At 34.8% G+C, this 24,003-nt stretch overlaps 1 protein-coding gene across 1 annotated transcript in view; it reads right to left on the bottom strand.

The window, feature by feature from the left end:
• The window catches only part of LOC150107530 (uncharacterized), an 82,776-nt gene that overhangs the window by 52,056 nt on the left and 6,717 nt on the right, over positions 1-24,003 (bottom strand). The window contains exon 2 of the mRNA XM_090392123.1: positions 18,650-18,829. Coding sequence (XP_090248249.1) covers positions 18,650-18,829 — 180 coding nt within the window. The remainder of the gene's footprint in view (positions 1-18,649; positions 18,830-24,003) is intronic.

Genomic DNA, 24,003 nt, shown 5'->3' with positions numbered 1-24,003 from the left:
ATTAATTATAGTATGCTAAATTTTTACCTCGACAGTTTTTTGTGCTTAATATGCAGTACGGATAAATGTTAATATAATTTATTCAAATGTTTGAATATGTTATAAATTCAACATTTTAATTATTTTTGGTTCCTTCACAGTTTGTCCAAAAATTAAAATATACAATACTGGTGAATCTAAACATAAGATGGACTTCTTAAATGATCTAGTATGTCAAAAGGCTGGTGTTTTTGGTAAGTAACACTCACTTGATCTCCAATATGTATTGTGGTAGTCGTAAAAACAACGTTGTATATGCACGTTACTTATTGGAGACTGAAATGGCTTGAAACAAGAATGTATCTTCTGAAAAGCTGGCTTCTTGGATGCCAGTTTTTCAGAGATGAGACCTTAATCCTTAGCTTGCCTTAAGAATTAAGTAAACTAAGGCACAATTAACTACGAAATGTTCGGAAACTGACTGTCACGTGTGTGTATATATATATTTACACTCTAAATTTACTTAGAAGAATAAAACTTCAAGTTGTTCCCGAGTCGTCTAAAAAAATATGTATTAAAAGAATGTTAGTTTGTCTGAGGAAAGTGTATACTACTAGTTTCTGTTAAAAGAAAAAGCATGGTAACGCTCGGAGCTTACATTGATGTCGCCACTTACATAGACAGTTATGAAATTAACTCGTCTCCATGACTCAAGTTGGAAGAACAAGACATGCGCCATGGATTGGAAAAGATGCGGGTTCGGTTCTCGTCGTGACCAAGGAATCTTTTTCTGGATTTTTTCAACTGAAGGCAATTTACCCAATTTCACAGGTCGGTTAGCAGATTTTTAACCTCTCCCTTTCTCGCTCCCCTTTTGCAAAACAAGCGGTCAGAGAAGGAACACAAATATATTGTATAACGTGGTGTATTGTGAATAGTGACTTGTGTAGGGAACTCCTCGATTAGCCCTGGAACACCATACAGATATCATGTAATAATTATTTCCATTAATTCCTATAGCTAATCATTCGATAATACTTAGTGCAAAATGTGCTTAAGCATTTGAAATCCAATGAAATATGTGTAAACAAGTACAGGACAGTTGTTAGGATATATGCCGACCCTAGGCAAAGCACTATTTTATCACTCCTAAATTCAAGAAAATATGTAAAATAAACACTGTGTTTTTATGGTTGAGATAAAAAATTTTCTGGTTTTTGTCGTCCTCCAAACTTGCCGCTCCTAGGCATTGCCTTAGTTTGCTTAGTGAGTTATGACGGTCCTGAACAAATATATAAATTATTCGAGAGAATCATACAAAAACATTCTAGCCAAGACAACCAAGCTTATATTAAAATGCTTAACTCAATTTATCATATTCGATCATTGATTCAGTCGAAAAACCATGCAACAGCGTTCATTATGCGGAACTAAAAACGGTTCATCTTGAATGAGCTAATGCGATATTTAGGTTTGACATGATCGCGATTATCATGGATGTGTTTGAGATTAATCATGTGCTAGTTTCATCTCAAAAATGACAGGTGATAATTGCTATTTTAGTACAAAAAAAAAAAAAAACGATTAAAGTAAGATATTCGAGCAAACGTTTCATTGAGTTTCAGTTTCTGGTACAAGCACATATGAAGATATTTCTCTGATTTGGCCTTCGGGAAGCTACCTACGACATCAATCGCTATTCTAACAGCATTCTTCACATTGTCACATGACAAGGTGTCTGGATGTCACCCAGGTGTATACAGCTACCTCTTCGCCAGGTTCGTGGAAGTATTTATGACCTAAAGTTGCCGAGGTGAATCATAGTTTATGACCTTGAATAATGCCTTATGTATGGGGTGAGAAGCCATCTATCCGTATGTGTGTTGTTATGCCCACCAGCTGGTTCCCCTTCCCTCCGAAAAGACGTGTTCTCAAACCGATAACTCGAAATGGACTACGAATATTAAAATTATATTTTTAATTTAAAACTCGTGAAAAAAACTCCTTTCAACTGGATATTATTTTTTTTCTTTTAAAAATATGATCTGTGTGTGTGTTTCTAAATCATCAGAAGAGAATATTATTTTAAAATTAAAATTAATTAACCTGCACTGATTAGAGATCTTTACCTTAAGGCAAATTAATAGATACAAGTAATATTTTTATTAAAAACTATTTCGGAATATTGATATTAAGTTTAAAATTAAATCATTTAATATTAAATCGATGCTCTCAAAATTATGTAGTCAAATGTTTCATTGATTTTTTTAGAATTGTGTGCAAGTACATAAAAGATTTATTTTAGAAACAAATTTGAATTGAGCCAAGGAATTCGACTTTTTCACTGCATACCTTGGTTATATGACATAATATGTCGAGGTAAATCATAGCTAACCTTCTTTAAGTATTATTTACATTTTCGCTATTCTCATGAGGTGTTCAGCGGGAAATTTATGCTGAATAAATTTATGCAAAGAAGAGTGAGTTACAAAGACTATATCCGGATTATGGGATTGAGATTATGAGGACAGATTGCAAGTATGTGGATTACAGACTCTGGTTAACAGGAGAAAAGGAATGATATGATAGAGGTAATTAAATTTTTGAATGGGTGCTATAGGATATCGTCTGATGAATTTTTTCGTTATATGAAAGGTGGGGAGAGAACACGGTGGCATTCATGGAAGTTGTTTGTTCGCAGTCAAGAAAGGGGAAAGAGCTAGGTTTTTCTCCTAGAGAATAGCGAGTGAGTGGAATAGCTTGCTTTTAGAGGTAGTGAGCGTATGTAGTGTGAATGAATTTAAGGGACGGTATGACAGCTGGTTCGAGTGATTTATAGCCTTCCTCGATGAGTCCTTGACTCCCTGGATGTATCAGATGATAATAACAAATAAGATGAAGTTTTATTTCTTTTAAGAGTTAGACAACCAAAACGCTACATATCTGAAACAAAAATTATTATTATTATGAGAGACCTCCAGGGAGTGGAGGACTCATCGAGAGAGGGCAATATACTACACGTACCAACTATCATACTTATTCTTGAATTCATTCAACTGCTTGCACGCACAAACATCCAATGGCAATCCATTCTGATCACGCACCACCCTATGAAAGAAAAATCTAGCTCTCCCCCTTCTTAGCAGCATTCATTCTAAGCTTCCAATGATGCCCTCTTGTCCTTTCCCACCTTCCATAAAATGAAAAATTCCATCAACCGAATTCCTGTATCACACTTTCAGAAGTTTGTACGCCTCAATTGTATCACCCCTCTTTGTGCTGTTTGCAATCTACAAATTCTCAATGTCTTCATAATCAATATTCTACAATTCTGATGTCATTTTAACACTCTCCTTTGCACTTCCTCCACTGATTAAAATCACGATAGAAACCAGGAGAACCAGACCTCCGCACAACAGACTGAGTGAAGTCTTACCAAGGCCTTGTAAAGAGGCAAAATGACATCTTTATATGTTAAGGTTGGTTCAGCATTGCAATTATCTTTTGTGTTGTATTTGCAATCTTTGCTACATGGCCCTCTGAACTTCAACTTGCTATCTACTAACATTCCAAGACTCCTAGCCTGATCAGTTTCTTCTAGCATAATCCCACCAATATAATACGCCATTGGATATCTAATCTCATCAAAGTGCATCATTTGCATTTACTGACATTGAACTGACATCCATTTTCCCATGCCCACAATTCCAGCCTATTCAAATCATATATCAGCAGCATTCCTACCCTACCTATCTTTGCATCATCAGCAAATAGCTGTATATCACTTGTCAAATCCTTCCCAATATCATTAATGTACAGATTGAATAACAGTGGACCAAGGACTGATCCTTGTGGTACGCCACTGGTCATCACCTTAAATCTTGCAGACTCACATCCCACGTTTACCACTTTCTGATATCTGTCAGTCAGCCATCCTCTTATCCACGCTAATATTTTATAATCCGAACCCATATGGTACAATTGCAACAGTCTACCATGTTGTATTCTGTCAAAAGACTTAGCAAAATCCAAAAGTATCATGATGTATCCATTCCCCTTGTCTAGTTTAACGGTAATATTATTACAGAATGTGAGCAAATTGCTAAAACATGACCTTCCCTTAGTAAACCCATGTTTGCTCATTGCAAAGTAGATTCATTGTCAGTACATTTCTGAATGCACAACCTAACCAAATTTTTTCCAAGTTCTGCACTACCACTCAGGAGTGGTAGTGCAGAATTCTGAAAATTCTGCACTACCATTCCTGAGATACTGATTGGTCGATAGTTGGATACATCGGTCTTTGCACCACTCGTATACAATGGAATTACTATACATACTTTCCATTCCTGCGGAATCTATCCTGTTCTGAGACTCAAATTATATAGCCTGGTCAAAGGAATAGCCAGTTCAGCTGAACACTCTTTTAGCACACGTGCTGATATCCATAAGTTTTAGACCACGAGATTCTCTAAAAGATAAACTGCGCTAAAGATTTTTCCTCTTTTCCTTCATATAATTAAGAGGAAATGTAAATTGATAAAGATTTGTTTTCAATCATTTTAAATGCATAATTCAAATATCCATTTGTCTAAAATAAGCATCACCTATTTTCAAACCATTGAGGAAGTTTTATGCAGGGAATCGTTGATTTACAAGATGTCATTAAAGAAAGAAGGAAATATAATGACTTTGTGATATTTCTACCTCTAAAATCTCCGGACCTTTGGATTATCAGCGATAGTTCTAATACCTGAATAGTGTAGAAGGAATCCTTGATATTCAGTGGTTTCAATACATATGTTCCTTTAATGATTACAACTTGCAAAAAATCATGGTGAATCAGGTGTGGAGGCTTCATATACCAAACGAACTACAAATTCTGTGTGGGTAGTAACTATTTACGTGAGAAGACATGTAGTAGAATTTTTCTGACAGTTACGTGACCCGGTTTTACATGTTGAAGAACGTGCTCTGCATCTTTTCTTTACTACTCATGCTTTGTGATTCTTCAACATGTCTTTCACGGGTGTTGGTGTCGTCCTGGGTGTTTACGACGATGCACGCTACCGGTCTTCATGAACTTCCGCATCAGTCATTCGAATCTCGGTGGCAGGAAGCCTCTGTCTGAGGTTATGCTGGCAAGGAGTTTTATTTGTACTCCTGTTGTTTCCATGGCAGCACAAACCGACATGTGACATACTGAAACAGTGATTATCGCGCTATTTGCAGAATGCAGTGGCGCCACCTATGAGTTTGTGATCGACGCACACAAATCGGAGTGTAAAAACGTGACTTTTTTTTTAATTTCGCGAAAGATTTGGAAACCCATAGCATATTGCTATAAGTTTCCAAATTTATTTACATAAATAAACTTAAGGATTACATAATCCAGAAATCCTCATCAGGTACTTTCTTTTGAGCCACCTTAAGTCTAGTAAGTAGGATGGTATTAAGAGAATATTTTAGAAATCTCACCTGCAGGAGAGACAACAGTACTTTGTTTTCGCTTGTTATTTAGTATTTTCCTTCTAAGCTTTTTTTTTTTTTTTTTTTTTTTTGTGATGCAATGTTATTTGCATTCACGCAATATACGTCGGTAAATGAACTCATTGTAACTTTTCGTTGGGAAAATGGTCATGGCCACAAAAACAACGCTTGCCAGGAACTTTGAGAGAGAGAGAGAGAGAGATTTGCATTCTAATGAAAATCCCTTTTTGGGTAGAAGGTAATCGTATGGATTCAAACTTGCCATGATTTCCATTGGTGAAGATAAAATTTATAGGGAATAGGACGATCAATTCACCCTGTCATACTATCATGATTATATCGTAGCTGTTCGATCCACAAAATAAATACTAATATACTCAAGTTCTCAGCTAGTGACTGTTTAATAGGTTAATAGACATGCGGGCTATAAATCGTTCCGCCTCTTTTGTTATTCACCAGAGCAATAACTAAATTGTTTCGTAACTCATTAATAATAGACTGGAGCAAAATCTTTCTTGATAACATAGGGGTTACCGAACTCTATTCTATACGTTCCGCTTTTATGAATTGTGTACAGAATTGAGAGTAGTGACAGAATCAGAAATTTAAAATCGCGAAGTTGTATTAAATACAAGGGGAAAAATGGAGGAATTTATAGGAAAGAATAATTTGATGTTTTAATTAATTAAAAATCTGTATAATTGTAATTTATGGCAGAAGATTTGTTTCGTTTAGGCCAATTGTTTATGCGTTCAGAATATCTCTCTCACACTTCTGTGAATCATTTCACGACAATCTTTGGCTCTAAGTAATTTAAAGATGAGAAGCTCATGACAACAGTATCACAGGATACTTTCTTCGAAAAATACTTCTGATTAAAATAAAAACTTAGGTTATTTTAAATTTAAATAAAAATTGTTAGAATTTAACGTTAAGTCCGCTGTAGGCTTGGTAAGTAATTGTTTTTAAACATATCGCAAGTTGTATGGAAGGGATACTGCTCTGTTTGTGATGGGACAGTGTTCTCTCCCAAGTAACTGTTTGAAAATTTAATTCTGGCGGTGCTTTTATGAAGGATTTTCCAAGTCCATTTTTAATTGTATGGAGATAAATTTAACCACAATTTGTGATTAATTGTGCAATTTTATTAACCAATTTGTATAATAAATTTTCGACTTCATTTCACTATAAAGAGCAGATTGGCGACAAAAACTTTATATATATAAACAATCGACGACCAAAAAAATTGTCGCCGATTGTTATATATGTAAAACTATCAAATGAATATTAAGAATATAATTTTATTTAAAAAAAATCCTAAAGCGTGTGGAATATCAATTTCAACTATTTTTATAGCCAATTTCACTAGTGAGGAATAAAACTGCCGATTGTGGTTGTTTCCGAAAGAAAAAAAAATCAACATTGCAAACTTTACTACAGTACTTTAATATCATCAAGTTTTTGTGAAGTTTCAGAAATATTTGGCACCGATAAAGAATGTGTTCCCCATATGTTTAATTTACACATAAATTATATAGGAAATAACCTGAAAGGAAATATAATATATTTTTAGTAATATATTTATAAGTAATAAATAAAAAGTCATAGTTAATCAAGGCGATGTGAAGAGCTTGCAGGACGATTTAAATAGGCTCTCAGTATAGGCAAAAGTTAATGGGTGTCAGTTTAATGTCGAGAAATGTAAAGTTAATATACTTTGGGATAAATAGATTAAAAGCCGTATATCGCACTGATCGCTGTACTCCAGGAAATAGATGAAGCTAGAGATTTAGCAGTGGTGGTGGTAGACAGAGAGTTAAAGTTTAGCTGACATATTGCTAAAAGGTAGCCTATGAAATTACTTGGGTATTGAAAAACACATTAACAAGTAAAGATAAAGAAGTTGTTATTCCTCTTTATAAGGACTTGATATGCCCACGTCTGGATTACTGTACTCAAGTCTGGTCCCTTGGGTTTCTTGGGGATGTATTGTAGTAGCGGTGAAGAGGATTCAGAGGCGAGTGGCCAAGATGGTGAGTGGCCTGTGGAATGCCCTATGAGGATAGATTGAAGGTGTGTGTGTGTGTGTGTGTGTGTGTGTGTGTGTGTGTGTGTGTGTGTGTGTGTGTGTGTGGAATGCAGAAGTTGGTTGATAGGAGAAAAAGAGAGGATATGATAGAAAGATTTCAGTTACTTAAAGGATTTTAAGCAAATCTAGCCAATAGCTGATAGACGCACGAAACATCTCTCAGCTATTGGCTAGAGGGACAAGAACAAGGGGGTCATCCCAGGAAGTTGGATAAAGGTGTTCTTAGTAGGGGTGTGGACTAGATTTTTTGCTTGAAGAGAGGTAAACGCAGGAACTATTGAAAATCTGTTTTCAAAATGTTTTGAAAAATAACTTAATGGGGAAAGAAAAAATTAAAATACTAAGCATAAGCGTGAAGGTCACGCGTTTTAAAAATTCAAATAAAACATTGAGCCCTATATAAGCGATACTTTCACTTTTACCTAAATACTGTTTGTATCCAAATCTCTAAAACGTGGAAAATTTCGGGATGGGAGAGAAAATATTTGCTTATTATTATTTTTTCTATAATTATCACACATTAGATGAAGTGGATGGGTAAAGAAATAAGTATAATTCAAAACCCTTGCACTATAGACCAAACACAGGTATTTTTTTTCAAGATTCAAAACCTTTAAGTAACCAGAGTGGTGGTCTCGCATCTGGCTATACAATTCATGTACGGTAAACATTCAAGCATCCATGCGACAGAGAGAGGTTTGAATCTACAACCTATTAATTGGAGTGGGAAAATACATTTGTTAAATCGAATAAACAAACTGAAGGGTTCATTCTAGATATTTCAGTTCGTTGCTATCAAGTACATAATGTTGAGCCTAAATATATTAGAGATTTGTTATTTCGGGCTTACAAAAAAAATAAAATAAATAAAGTCACCCACTTGCAGTTTCTATCATTATGTCTAACAGTTCCTGAACAGCCGTATACTTTTGGAAGAAAACAATAGCCTAGTAGCTTTTACTTCCTAAACTCTAAGTTGCATTTAATGTCTGAAATAGTGCAAGTTATGTGGTCGATTTTTCTGAGTTGGGGGGGGGGGTTAATTATCTCGAGTTTCTGGGAAAAGAAAACATTTGTCTGTGATAGAGACCAGTTGAGTAGCGGTTGAAAAAAGCTCAGGAAAGTTCTTCTAGTTAACGATTTCAATAGAATGTATAACGATATTCTTTCTTGCGTTAGTAGTGTTGTGGAACAAAAGCGTTACGAAAAACGTGCACAGGACAAAAACAATTTCATGCTCAGAATTTGGAAGGTACTGAACCACACATCAGCAGGTTGAAAACTAAGCAACCGATTTATTTCGGTTTTCTGTTTGTGTGACTAATGTTCTGTCCATCCGTCAATGAAAATTTATAACGAAATAAATTTAGGAATTTTCGCATGCTTTGTAGAATGACTTTTCTTAGAGCTCTTAAAAGAGATATTGCTGATGATTATACCTGCCTGTTACCGTGATCATGTGCAGATTCAGTTCGAATATTATAACGCGTGAAAAGTTAAAACTCATTCCTTCTATTGTAAGCGCATAAAGAATGCGGGTTAAAATTATCCACCGATGTAACAAAAATAAAAACATGCTCAATATTAAGTTGGCAAATTATTTATAATAATTCCTAAACAGAATTTAATGATTACTAATAGGGAAGAATGAGTGTGTATTTCCTAATAAAAGGTTTGTTTAATCAGGAAATGCCTGTAAAGTGTTCATTGGATACATTTGGTTTAATATGGCCGAGTTTGGGAAGGGAGTGCTTAATAAAATCATTTACTTAAAAGCTTGATTCATTTTAGTTTATTCACATTCAGATATAAAGTGGAATTCTGATATAATCAACATTAAAAGTTAATTAAAACAAATTGCTCGTTTCATCAGTACTGAAGCAAGCCTGACAGGTACATTAAAACATCAAACTGTGAAGTATGGATTGTGTGTCCCTCAAAGTGATGTATTTAATAAGTTCGCTACTCCTTAAATGCATAATTATTTACTTTTTAAGATAACAAAAAATGAGAAGTCAGAATTAAGAGAAAAATTGAAGTAACAATGCAACCGAATTGGGGGGGGGGTAGGGCTTAAATTTAGTTGCTTTAGAGTCAATATCCTCTGCACAAACTTCTTGGAATAATCTACTTAGTTCATTTTCCACTTCATTATTGATTGAGAGCAGTGGACGAGATGGTAAAGGTCATGTGATATCAAAGTGTATTTCCACGGATACAGCTCATTAATAAATCCACGAGTGGTCCAGGAACCGGTTATCACTTTAACTACCATCATTCTTTCTTGCGAGGAAGAAACAGTGCACGATGTTAATAGCCGTGAACCCGTATCGTGTGCGAACACCTGCAGATCTTTAACCAACAGATTCCCTGCATTAGAAAGAGAGAGACCCTGACGTCTGAGTAGAGAACGAAGGGGTGGAGAGAAACTCACTCAGCCAAACTTCAGAAAAACAAAACATCGTCATTTGGACGGCCAAGAACATCGTTAAAGGAGATTTACTAAACCCCTCCGACCTCTAGTTTCCCTTAATTAAACTCAAGAATGTAGTCAACCCCCTCTGGATCCTCCCAAAAATAAATAAGTGTAAGTGAACATACATCATTGGCCGTGTGTAGTATAAACTTAATCGGTTGTGAAAGTACCAGGTAGGGTAGTTACAATGGCCACAAACCTGTCCATCCACTGAATCATCGAAAAATAAGAGAAAAAAAATGCACATGTGCAAACTTTTGGTGTATCGTTCTTGGTAAATTGAGATCGCAAACAGCATAGAACAAAAACCATACAAAATTATAAGTATAGTATACACGTGTCTTATCTGTTCAAGCCCTACCAATTTACAGACAGACTTCGCACGGAAATTCCTTCTTGGAACACAAACTATTTTATTTTAGTATATAAAATCTTGTACTAAATGTTAACAGAGCAATGAAGATACTCAGGGTGTGTAAAAGAAAATACTTCAATATACTTTTATATATACATCGGGGAACTTTGTTCTAGAGACCCAAAACGTAGTACTTATTTTCAAGCTACTTCGGGCTTTCAGTAATCAGGGTGATGGTTTTACGCTGGGCGATAAAATTCATTTACAGCCTAAAGACATTCAAGAAACATTACACCGGGATTGGAATCCACATTGTGCCAGTTTGGAGAGCTGAGACTAACTGCTCAGTCGCAGTATAAAGAAAAGTTCTTAAGAATTGTTATTTTGGATATGAGAAAGCATTTGATTCCATCGTAATATCGCCGTCTCTATTATAACATCCCACACTTGAATTACCTCTTACCTTCACATTTTCGCTTATGCATCTTTCTCTGTACTAGCGAAAATAACTTAGGGTAAAAATACAATACAATATAAAGTTATAAATCACAGAACTGCGACAGCTTTGAGCAAACGATAGAACAAACGCGTAAAATCTGAATTCAATAAACGCATGCTTGAAGAAATACGAGGGCGGTCTGAAAAGTTCTCGGCCTCAACTATAGATGGCAACACTATCGGAAATGTTTTTTTCTTTTCTTTGTGCGGTTATAAAATTCTTTGTAAAAGAAGGTTTAACGCCAAAAGAAATTCACTCAAAATTCATAAACGTTTATGGGCACTCTTCTCCTTCGTTTTCGACAATTAAGAAATGGGCTACTGAGTTTAAACGTGGCCGTACCAGCCTTGAAGATGATCGACATGAAGGACGTCCAAAAAGTGTAACACCACCAGAAATCATTGATCAAGTGCACGATATGGTACTGGATGACCGGCGAGTCAAAGCGCGCGAAATTGCTGAGACTATAGGCATTTCAAAAGAACGTGTAGGATATATATTGCATGAAGAATTGCAAATGAAAAAGCTTTGCTTGCTCACAGCAGATCAAAAACGCACTCACATGAAATTCTTTGAACAGGGCTTGAAACGTTTTAAGAAGAATAAAACTGATTTTATGCGTCGATTTATTACTATGGATGAGACTGGGATTCATCATTACACACCATATCCAAACAGCAGTCAAAACAGTAGACAGAAGCCGGTTGTTCAGCACCAAGGAAGACAAAGTCTGTTCCATTAGCAAGGAAAGTCATGGCATCAGTGTTTCGGGATGCTAAAGGCATTTTGTTTATTAATTATCTTGAAAAGGGTAAAACAATAACCGGGGAATATTATTCCAATCTTTTAACCAGACTAGACGAAAAAATTCGTGAGAAAAGACCCGGTTTGTAGAAGAAAAAAAAATCATCTTTCATCAGGACAATGCACCTGCCCACAGAAGTATTTTGGCAATGGGAAAATTAAGGGATCTGCACTATGAATTGTTTTAACATCCACCCTATTCCCCCGATTTGGCTCCCTCTGACTTTTATCTCTTTCCCAAACTAAAACTCTTCCTCGCTGGTCAGCGTTTTTCTTCGAATCAGAGGTGATTGCAGCTGTACAGGGATATTTTGCAGATCTTACTGAGAACCACTACAGGGATGGGATAATGCCGCTGGAATAAATGTATTAGTCTTAAGGGAGATTATGTTGAAAAATAAAAATAATTTTGAAATTATAAATTCGATTTTTCATTATTAGGCAGAGAACTTTTCAGACCCCCCCCTCCTCGTATGTTCATGACAGTTTCTGCTTTAGATGATTTCGTCGTACCATGATGCTGTTTAAAAGAATTGCCATTAAGAATAAAATTACACCCTCAGAGTCGCTCATATTTTTGAAGAGATGGGGAAGTGGTATGCATAATCAGAAACAGCGTGCATGAACAAACATATCCATTGCCATCAGGAGTACTGTACGGTCGCATCATGAAAAATTATCAAAATACGAAAGTGTTACTGTAGTGTTTGCGAATGAGATACTGTGCACATTTGCGGAACAATCAACTGTTGGATTATTTATCAAGCCTTTTAAGGAAATTGAATGTGTTATTGACAATGCATGATATATTAATATTATTTACATTCCTATGGTTGGTGCATGACTTGTGATCTTCCACGTTCTTTATTTTTTAACTTTCTCGAAGCTGTTGTCATTTATTTTCAATTTAGTAGTAAAAACCGTCGCATTCGGTAACCATTAACTATTAACAACAAAGGGCAACGTATGAAGCATATTATAGCAGAATATTTTGATGTCCACCTGATATTCTATTCATGTCTCTTTACTGAAGGCACCAAAACATTACAGATTGCTTTTTTTTACTTTTTTTTTTACAGTGTATACTTCTTTCCAAGAATATGATTATTCTCAAATAGCCTCTCAGGTATTTCTATTGTCCACTTTAGGGAGATATAGCAGTTAACTGAATTAATAAGAGTGCAGTCTACTAATCGACAAATCTTATCCTACCCCACTTTCCTTCTTCAAATGGTAGATTAATATTTCTATTGAAGAATCCACCTCATTTAAACATGTGTTATTTAAAAATATTTTTCGGGAATTGTTAGAGGATATTAAAACTAGTCTCAAGAGCATATAACAGTTTTCATATTAATTTGATTAAAATACATAGCATATTATTAAGCTTTAAGTAAACAAAGCCTAATAGAATCAATACAAAAAAAAAATTTATTTCAAAAACATAGATGGCGAAAATAATTTATTTTGAAGATAATGATGTGCATGTGGGCGTCAAGTACTAGCTGTCGGATAGCTTTATGGCTTTGGTATTGTCTGCCTGATGGGGTTGTTATTAAATCACTTCCGCTAAGGCCGATTAGGAAGAACTGTCAGAGATGTCCATTGGAGACAAATTACTTCCGGAGGAGGAAAATATTGGTCATCTGACAAAACGCATCCACAATAATAATAAAATGCAAATAACTAGAATAGAACAGCAGATGTCCTCTGACTTATGGAACAAGACACAGACCCACTTCCTTAATATTGTAGGGCAGTGGACAGGCGTAGGAGTTATGTTTGTGTAGGAGTTACTGACGACGAACACAAGAGTTGAAGTAACTATACATAATAATAATAATAAAAAAAAAAAATCAGGATGAGCACGAAAAGGTCAATGGTCATGAAGAAATATACCTTTTCCTGTCACAAGGAATCAGTTGTTTTAAGTAAGTAGTGATTTGTCAGTTTTCCGAATGACACGATTTGGTTTTTTTTTTTGTTGTTGCTGCTTTTGGTGAGGCGTTGAAACTAGAGTATGGGAAAAAGTCAGGTGCCCTTATGCTTACTAGTCAATATTTTAAGTGAATATTTCGTTATGTTTCAATATAAATACACAGACTTAAAGAACTGGGTCGAACGGAACGAACAATTACAGTAATACCGATCTCAGTATACAATAAACGATATACATTTGAATCATTGTTTAGTTAGACATCTCGATATATACGGGATTTATCAAAAAAATAATCGAAAACAAATCCACTGATGGACCTTTTCTATAGAAATACTAAACATAAATATTAAGCAACAAACTTGTATATATATTTTTACCCCTCTTCAACTAGTAACTGCTTAGAGGTCGTGTTTCACGCAAAGCCAACAGTTTGGCACGAAACTTCCCTAGAGACAATTGCTGACACAGGCTGTTTACACTGTTTGCTGCCATCCGGAACCCTGGCTTACTGAATCAGTGGTTTTCTCATCACTGCCAATAACCTTGTGCCCTGTTACCATACATTCGTTAACATGAACTTTTACTGTGCATAGAAGTGTCCTGAAAAAGTAGTGGTCACATCAGTTTTGAATTTTGTAGATGTACATTAAAAGTACAAAAATTTCCCGATTTGTGGAAGAACATAGGATGAAACAACTTTACCCCGATGACAATTTCATTAAATGACAGGGAAATGGCAACTTAAAATAATTAAATATATAAGTGTTAAATAGGATATCAACCTTTCTTATCCTCTCCCCAAAAATTAAACTGCTATTTTTAAAATGAAAAACAGAAAAAATTAAACTGTATTATTACCAGTTTCAGATGAACCGCGAGTAATAACTGGACACCGGAATTTTTAAATTTCGTTGTCCAGTTATTACTCGCGGAATTTTTTAAATTTTATTTCTGGCAATAATAGGGTTTTATTGTCCGATTTCTTTTCATGATTTTTGAAGCATGCATGAATATCTTCCCTGAATATGTCTCTGCAGAAAATCAGTGCTAACAAAAAATTAGGATATTAGATTTTGCTAGTTTATAGGATTTCGGCTGCTTAACGTGATTTTCAATTTTTGTTCGAATTCTTTGTGTTCTTTAAAAAAAATCATAATTGGAGGAATGTCTTATAGGTTGAAAACACTTATAAAGAAGCATTTGTTAAATAGGAATTTTTATTTATTTATAGATATAATATATAGTCAAGTTTTGAGAAAAGTTAATTCTAATTTATTGCAGTAGGTATTTGAAGCAAACCAAAATTCGAGAAGGAGTCTTCATGTAAGAAGCATTGTGAAATATACTTGTTTTTGAAGCTATAGATGCTTATTTTGAAATCTTAAAATGAAACAATAGCTGTGGTAACAGTGATCGCAATCCAAAAGGATTTTGGAAAAAACTGCCTGGTTTTCAATTCACTTGTGTGCACCAACACATACATCATGGTAATATTTATAATTTATTTTTAATTTCCATGTAAAAGAAAAATTCTTCCTGTGAAACAGAAGATTTTAGAAGCCTTTTGATAAAAACGTATGCATTACGAATAAACGATATACCTTCTAAAGTTTTACTGAAAATGGTATTAGTATTTTGTAATAAAAGTTTCTGCCTGAGTTCACTGATGAGAGTTGGATAATCTGACAAGCTGTCTTGAAATGTGTCGAACATCGCGCTTAAGAAATAATCATTAAAAAATTATAAAATTCTCTTCAAAAAGTAACGAAATCCAGAGATGAAACACCTAATCTGAAACATCAGATTAGATGTTTCGTCTCGCACGAACCTGCCCCCCCCCAAAAAAAAACTTTCTTCATAAAAGCCCAGATAAGTTTTCCATTCCTAGCAGCATTATTTTTATAATTCCATCCGAGCTTTAGTTACCCTTCAAAATTAGCTCATATTCCGTCTATCCACCTCAAAAAATAAGAAACGACGTTATTCGATTTAATTAGCGATTTATTCATTAACCAACTCCCGTACTATCTGGAAGCACCTATTGTGTGATCACTAAACAACCTGGGCTTCTGGAAGACTCCTGATTAGTGATCAGGGAAAAGTTTCTTCCAGATAGTTTTGGAGTAGCTTTAATGAATAAATCGATAACTGAATGCAACAATAGTGGGCAAACTTATTGACTTCGACAAGAAATCTTATGAATTCGACCCAAGGGCTATACATATCTCTCCCCGCCCCCTCTTGTGATCTCCAAGATTATGCGAAATGTTTAATGCTTTTGTACCCGAGATGCAAATTTCAATAGCTTTATATAAAAATTTACCATGTTTTGTGTTCAGATTTAATTAAAACTAAATTTCAGTGTGCATCTTCATGAACTGCAGTTGAAAACTGGTTCTGAGCTTATTAGGGAGTTGAGTATTCACTCTTGGATTTTGTAAAAACGACTGATCTTTACGCGTTGGTTACTAAACATACACATACTATGACACCAAGGTGTCACCGATATATTATTATAATCTAAAACAATCTCATTAAGAAGTGAGGAGGTAATACATTAATGTTAATGGTTTTAACGTAAATAATACACACCAATTAAAACCACATCGAGATTTTATTAAGCTATTCGTGGATAAAGGAAGTTCACAGTCTTTGACAATTCGTACACACACACGGCACTATTACGCTATACGATGCTTACGATAATTACAGGCCTGCATCTAAATTGGACGGCAGACCACTACTGTTGAAATGCTTACTTATCCTAAGCCAAATAACTAACATTTCACGACTTATTTGTGCTATTCATTAGTTTTTTTTAGCTTTCTTTCCTTTTTTTTTTCTTTTTTGTTGCATTACTACTTCGCAGAGAGGAAACGTCTCTCCCCTTTCTAGAGAAAGCTACCATTTTAGAACGTTTTATACTCAAGGGTTTAGCTTAGAAAAATTGAGTGAAATATTTGTAAATTCATTAGGTGATGGGAAAGCAATAACTCTGATAGGTACCCTCACATCTAATTTTTATTTTGTTTTCAAATTAAAACACATCCAGGAATGCGTTAGCAGAGCTAATCTCAAGTGGTATGGCCACTTAAACAGAATGGGAGAGGAAAGATTAGCAAAACAAGTGTTCTCTGCCAGGTTGGCAGGAAAAAAGACCCAGAGGAAGATATAGATGGATTGATATGGTAAAAGTGCCTTAGAAGATAGAAATATAAGATCTGACAAAGTTGGAGCCTTGACAGGTAGTAGATTGATTTGGAGGAAAATTGTTGGTCGGAAGTTAGTAATGATGTAAATTTTTCATGTAATACTATCACATCCTGTACACCCCTTGAGGATGTGTGTGTGTGTATCAAGAATTTGATGATGCTGATTAAAAGAAAGCGATATATTTTTTTTAATATTCAGACATGAGAAAAATTTGGAGAACTCGTTAAACAATTACTTGATCCAATGCATATCAGCTCAAAACTAAGAAACGAATTAAAATAATTTTGTATGAATTTTTAAAATTGAATGTGAAAAGAAAACTTGAAGCAAAGGATTTAAGTTCCAGAAATAAGTTATCAGATATCCGAAGTAATTCAGAGATTTAAAACACACACACACACACACACACACACACACACACACACACACACACACACACACACACACACTTGAGATAAAGAAAAAAATCATTCAAATACGAATGAAATACAAAAATTACCATCAGATAACAGTTTTCGTGTGGATAAACTTCCACCTCCCCACATTCCAGTCGAAATGGCACCATTGAAGCTGCAGGGTCAGTGCGTTTATTCTTTCCCCTCCCCTTCTCGAAAACCATGTGGGACAAGTTTCAAAAGAAAGCGCGTTTTCCTCCAAGCGAGATAAATAGCCGTCAGCAGTTTTACTTCCGGTTCATTTCACCGTAGTCGTTTATAATACAGCTGACATTACAGGTATTAAATTTGAACACTTTCAAGCTTGAAAGACTGAACTATAAAGTCAGCAGATTTTCATAAAAAGTCATTGTTATAGCAAATATATCATTTTCCAGAGAAAATCTGGTGATTAAAGGGCGATGTCATTCAAAACATGGTAGTAATTTTTTTTTTTTTTTTTGCCACGTTAGTAAATTATATACGTTTCCGAAGCACCCAAATAATTTTAATTTAATATTAACTTATAAAACGAATAGATGGTCTGGAGAATGGTGAGATGCGGTGATTAATACCCTTGGAGGGTAATGGATGGCAATGCTGTAGTCAACGAAGTTCTAACTGAGGCTCGGCTATTGCTGTTACCCTCCTGCCATGATCAGAGCTTTAATAGCTCAATAACCTTATCCCTACACTGTCGTCTACAGATAACGGGGAAGATGAAAAGCATTCTTGCTTCGCCCCTTTAAGCCAGTCCTTATAAGGATAAGGAGTTTATACAACACACAACGTATCTTTTGTGAGTGATCCGATTCGTTTTCCATCTTAAAAATGAAAAAGCGAGGTTATTCTACCTTAAAAAAGGGATGGGGTTCAAGTCATTCAATTTTGAACTTTAAACAAATATAATTCAGGAAGAGAGGAGTGTCTGACCATCCTAGCCTAGTGACAACTCCCGATTGGAATTTTCTACCCAGTAAACTATTAGGAGGGCGTCAACAGTGCAAAGCGACTCAGTTAACTGTTTGCTATCTTAACGAAACCAAGTGGAAACAATCAAAGCATTTATATTTCCAAATGCCGTGAAATTACAAACAAAAGTATTGGTTTCTTTATTTTTACCAGTAATCATCAGAACAAATCACAGTTCGCAGCTGATACACTCGCAATGCGTGGGGAAGCCGGAAGAATATATATGTTGACACAAATACTAAAAGGTTAAGGCTGTTTATGTGTTTGTATGTAGGTCATCGTACACAGGTGCGAACTGTATGTGTGTTATTGTGATGTAACATGGAAGTGTGTTTATGCAAGTAGGCTGGCCTTGACCTCTATTGCCGGGTGTGGCTACTCTACATAACATTGACTTACCACAGAAAGGAATTCCCAACGGGATCCAAGTGCCGTTCTCGGCGCATATTCGTCGTGTAGGGCCCAAGAGTTCGAAGCCATTGTCACAGGTATACGTTGCCACAGTGCTGGGGCCGATGACCTCGGTGGAGAAGGAGACGACGGCGTGTGCAGGAGAACCAGGATAGCCACAGGCGGTTGCTGTACGAGGTCAGAGGGAGGGAAAGAAATGGGAAAACATTAGAGAACGCAGCAATGAGGTAAATTACCCGTCACCGGAAGGAAGTACTGTTAGTAAAGTCAGAACTTACTTAATCCATTGCAATACTTAATACTGAGGTGTAAAAAGTTAGAGATTGTCGTTATATTACCTATCGCTATGCTAATTGGCAAAAGTTGTTTTTGAGACGAGTTGTGCATTATTATTTATTTATTTATTTATTTTGAGATTGATGTAAACTCACAGTGGCAAGTATTTGCATCCCCAAATACAGTTATGATTTACAAGATTTTGCTTCCTGGACAAAAATCCTTAAAATAAGAGTTACAGCAATGTCGAAATAAAGATTACCCAGCATGTTATTTCAAAAGCGAACAACCCAACCAATAAATTCCTTTCAAAAAAAAAACTTATTTGGAATCACCCATGTTCTATGCAATACAGCTGGATACAGATGCGTATTATCCATCGTCATTATGTGTCAACTAAAATGGACACAGCATTTCAATTCCCACATCAAGGCTACTGTTGGCAAATTTGTGTTCCCTACAAGTGAAAAACACTTAGTTGGAGGATTCTTTAAAATGTCTTTTTCCGTCATGGTCCATATTCAGACACTAGCTATCAAAGATATAAACGCTTAGGTTTTTCTGTCACACTTCACAGAACCACATAGCATGTCCTTTTATGGGAAATCTTTTCATGGAAGAGAAAGTGGTTTAAAAAATCATCATCGTCAAAGATGATTACACACAACACATCACTGAGGTCTCGTCATAAATCATTATTACCCTTTCCAGACCACAAATGCAAACAAATTTTGTAAATAACGAGTTATCCCTAATTTTTGATAGACCATTCTGCTATCTGCAACTGTTTTGCAATCATGCGAAGAAATAAATGTATTATATCAATCATTTTCTGTATTGTTAATAGATCATTTATCTGTCCTGTTCATTATAAAATGCTAATACAGTTAAGGCCATGAAGGAAGTATTACCTTGTCTGATAACTATCACATCGAAAGACGCCATCAATGCGAATGCTGTGCCCATTCTTAAATCTCAGAAATCATGTTCTAGTTTCATGGATGGAGGATTTGAAAAAAAATGATATACTTCGTTGTAAACAAAAGGTGGGGAGTAAAGGAACAGAACGTAATAAATGCTCTAAAATGCAAGAACATTAAAAACCACTTAAAAGGATAAAAACAAATTACTTTGGGATCTGTTCAGCTATAATTCGAAAGAACCAGGATACTTGTAGATAACGCGGGGGGGGGGGAATGTTCTGACTTCACTAACAGTAAACTTATCCGGCTTCAGAGTATACATTAAAATAATAAATAAATTACTATATTTATATAAAATTCAAATTTAATAGCAAAATGTAAAAACAAAATTTTAAAATATACTTACCCAATTGCACAGCGGCTGTGAAAACTCGATTTGTTCTTAAATCAATTCTTTTCCAACTCTATAGAATCCCCTCCTTTTGCTTCAATTAATTTATTTGTAAATTTAAGTATTTCATCTAAATTTAGGATAACTGATGGCTGAAGTTTTATTAAGACAAACAAGGCCGATGCATAAATGTTGGGCATTTCAAATAATACTGCAACTTTAAGGCAAGTTAGAACAAATAATTATGATATACTAGTATTTGGTGTGATGAATACTTATTTTTCAACAAATGTGCTGAATATTGCGATATCCTTAACTCGTAAATCGAAACAGTTCCGGCATTGTACTGAACTGCTATGCCAATAAAGATATTTGGACATGCATGTACTTCTCACCCATGTTAGCTGTCTTCTTACTAAGGAGAGAGAGCCCCGGTTTGGAAACCACCGGCTTTCCAAAACACTGTTAATGCCATATAAGCAAAACTGTTTTCTCTTTTTTTCCCCCCCTTTAAACTCAGCTAACTTCGATTTTACTAATTTCTGATTTTACTATTCACATTTTACCTCGTGTAATGGTGTAATTTAGCATTGCTTTGGCGTCTTTAATCTCAAGATGAAAAAAAGTTTTCTAAATTTTCATAACCCATGTGCGAATAAATAAAAAAGAAGCCAAATCCAATATTTATACTTAGCTTTAGAGCAAATAGAATTAACACACCTTTATTGATAAGCGACCCATCAAAGTACTATGCATTCTTCTAAACTCAAGTGTGAGCATGGTGGTTTTTTTTTTTTTTTTTTTTTTTTTTTGTGCGCATAGTGATTTGTGGAAATTCCAGAATATCAAGTATAAGTGTCACAAAATATGCTTGTTTATTAGTAGCGACCTTTCTCTTGTGAATTATTTGTAAAGCTATTGCTTTACAAATATACTAAAAACTGCAATAATAAACATTCCAATATGTTTATTATTGCAGTTATTTTTTATTATTAAACTACATTCCAATTTTGTTTTCTTATTTCTGTCAACGAATCATTGAAAACCATCTTTTATGACAATAATCCATTTCAAAGATGGGTTCTGGTATGCATTTATTTGTTGACAATACCTAAATATTTCCATATCCACAGCAAAGTGGCTTGACAGAATACTTTTAGTATGAACAACCAGCCTTTGTTTACACAAAGCCCTGAACGTTATTCGACTGAATATACCCAGTAATACTTTGGGTAGACTATGTAATATAATGTACCAGAAAGCCATAAAACAATACTTGCTGAATGTAAACTTTTCAGGAAGACGCGGAAGAAAAGCACATTCTTTTAATCTCGAAGTGTGCAGTAGAGACAAGTAATCTTCTCCCCAAAGTATTACTGAATACATTCAAGAGGGATAACGTCAGGGCTTTGTGTAAACCAAGGCTGGTTTTCCATACTATTCTGTCAAACCACTTTGTTATGGTGGCATGACGTGAACATTGAGCTGAGAGAACGAATACTGAATTCCATCAAAGCATGTAACTCAGAATTGTCTAGAGAAACAGTTTTTGATGTTCACAATCCCATGGGATACATGGCTGGATAATCTAGGTTATAATCAGTGGTGAGCTATAAGGAGCTCGCCCGAGCCCTTTGTTAAATTTTTCTCAAATTTGCGAGCCCTTTGTTCTTTTTTTTTTTTTTTTGAAAAAATAAACAACAATTTTTTGAAATATATTAAGCGACAAACTCATATCGTAACCTAACAAAGTGATTTTATTAAATAAAACATTATAGTTACTGTTACCACCATTTTACAAATAATTCACTTTTGGTAATGGTATATAAATAAAGAGGACTATAAAATAATGCCCCTTGATTGGTACCGTTGATTATCACTTTAAGTATAAAAACAAAACAGAAATATAACGTACTTCAATATTATTGTGTTTAGATAATATTTATTTATTATTTATAGATTGTTTGTCATAAAAACTATCGCAAACAAAAGAAATTTATTTTGTTTATAAAAAAAATGCGGACTATTACATATGTGCGATTATAAAAGATGTTATTTTTATTATATTTTGATAGTAAAAAATGTCTTTCTTATAGATAAATTAACGCAGATGATTGCGTGCAAATATCTCATGTTTAGATCATGAAATATTGGTTTAAAAATGATAGCCTTTACAGGTTGTCCCTTCATACTTTTTGATTAGCATCTGTACACAAGCTGTATTAATAAAAGTTTTTGTGTGAAATACGGCTCTTTTTTTTTTTTTGCTCGACGATGCGAGCCCTTTGTTAAAATTTCCATAGCTCACCACTGGTTATAATTGAAGATATTTCGGATGACAAGCAGTCAAGAACAGTCCACAATCGATTTTAGTTTCTTAATAATCACTTAGAATTTTTCTAGTATTTTAGCAAGTATCAAAGAAAGAACAACGAGATAATTCAATGATAAAGATGTCGCCCTATTTTAAGTAGGGAGAAACGTATTAATTCACATATCAACAGAAGTGGAATTTAGAAGAGTAATATTCTCTCCTAGGTGTTGAAAGATCAAGGAGAGGTACAGTGAACATAAAACATTTGATTGGATGAAATTTTCTGTGGTTTTCAGAATAAGGAATCTGAAGATAAGCGATACCTAAAGAGCATCTATTAGATAACATTACAGAAACCAGATGAAAATTGTAAAGTAGAATTTGCGACAGACGCTCTTAACAAAGACTGACTTTTCGATATTTGTTGATAATCTGCTCAGATCTACAATCCCCTTCTATTTCAAGATTCAGCAGAAATAGAAGGGGGTTGTAGATTTGTTTTCAAGTCATGAGTGTGCTTCATTTTGATTGCAAACTATCTTAATGTAATTGTTGACATCATGTGGCTCAGATGACAATAATTAAGTGAAAGAACGAAAGGTATGTCAGTAAAACTATTTACATTAATAGCGAAATTTTGGATTGGGCTACTTAAAATACAGTAATAATTTTAGGGAAAGAAAGAGGGAAGTTTGGATCTATTGCCGATCAACAGTAAATATTTGCCATTAAAAGAGTGGCAGTACTAAAAGTTTCATTTTCAAATACGTACATACCAAATATTTGGTCAGTTTTGTTTTTAATCATAGTCACTGGACGTAAAAAAAAACAACTGATTAATGCCTTATACTAAACTATACATATGAGACGAGATTAGTTCCCTCAGCAGTCCACAGAAAAAGTGACACCACAAACTTATCTCACCACATATTTATAGTTTAGTATAACGTAATAATAATGACTGTAAAAAATTTTTACGATTAGTCATTAAGACCAAAAACAGAATGACCAAACATTTGGCAGATTGCACCAATCAGAGAATATTTAGGGATTAATGGAAGGCATTTCTTATCCACTGAAATTATTTGCCGCATGTAATTCAACAGAACTCTAGGCTTTTTTTTTCTCTTAAATATTTCAAGAACTAAATGAATACGTTTTTAACTGGAGAGAGAGAGAGAGAGAGAGAGAGAGAGAGAGAGAGAGAGAGAGAGAGAGAGAGAGAGAGAAGGCATCGGTATTAAGCATACCATCAGACAAAGTAACTGTATTTTTATCACTTGTGTTTCAGATCAAAGCCAAGATGGGTTATTTCTATCCATGTCGTCATTAAAATTCACTTCCCTTTTAAGCTCAAATTCGACCGCAGGAACCAGCATTGCCTATGATCAAATCTTTCCCCCTAATATCACATAGTAAGCAATATCAATTCATCCAC

This window comes from Typopeltis vanoorti, chromosome 4 (assembly GCF_054136105.1).
Source record: "Typopeltis vanoorti isolate ZY-2024b chromosome 4, IOZ_Tvanoo_1.0, whole genome shotgun sequence".
In the NCBI taxonomy this organism is placed as follows: domain Eukaryota; kingdom Metazoa; phylum Arthropoda; class Arachnida; order Uropygi; family Thelyphonidae; genus Typopeltis; species Typopeltis vanoorti.
Note: the sequence above shows the minus strand (reverse complement) of the source record. Positions and strands in the feature narration are given on the sequence as shown.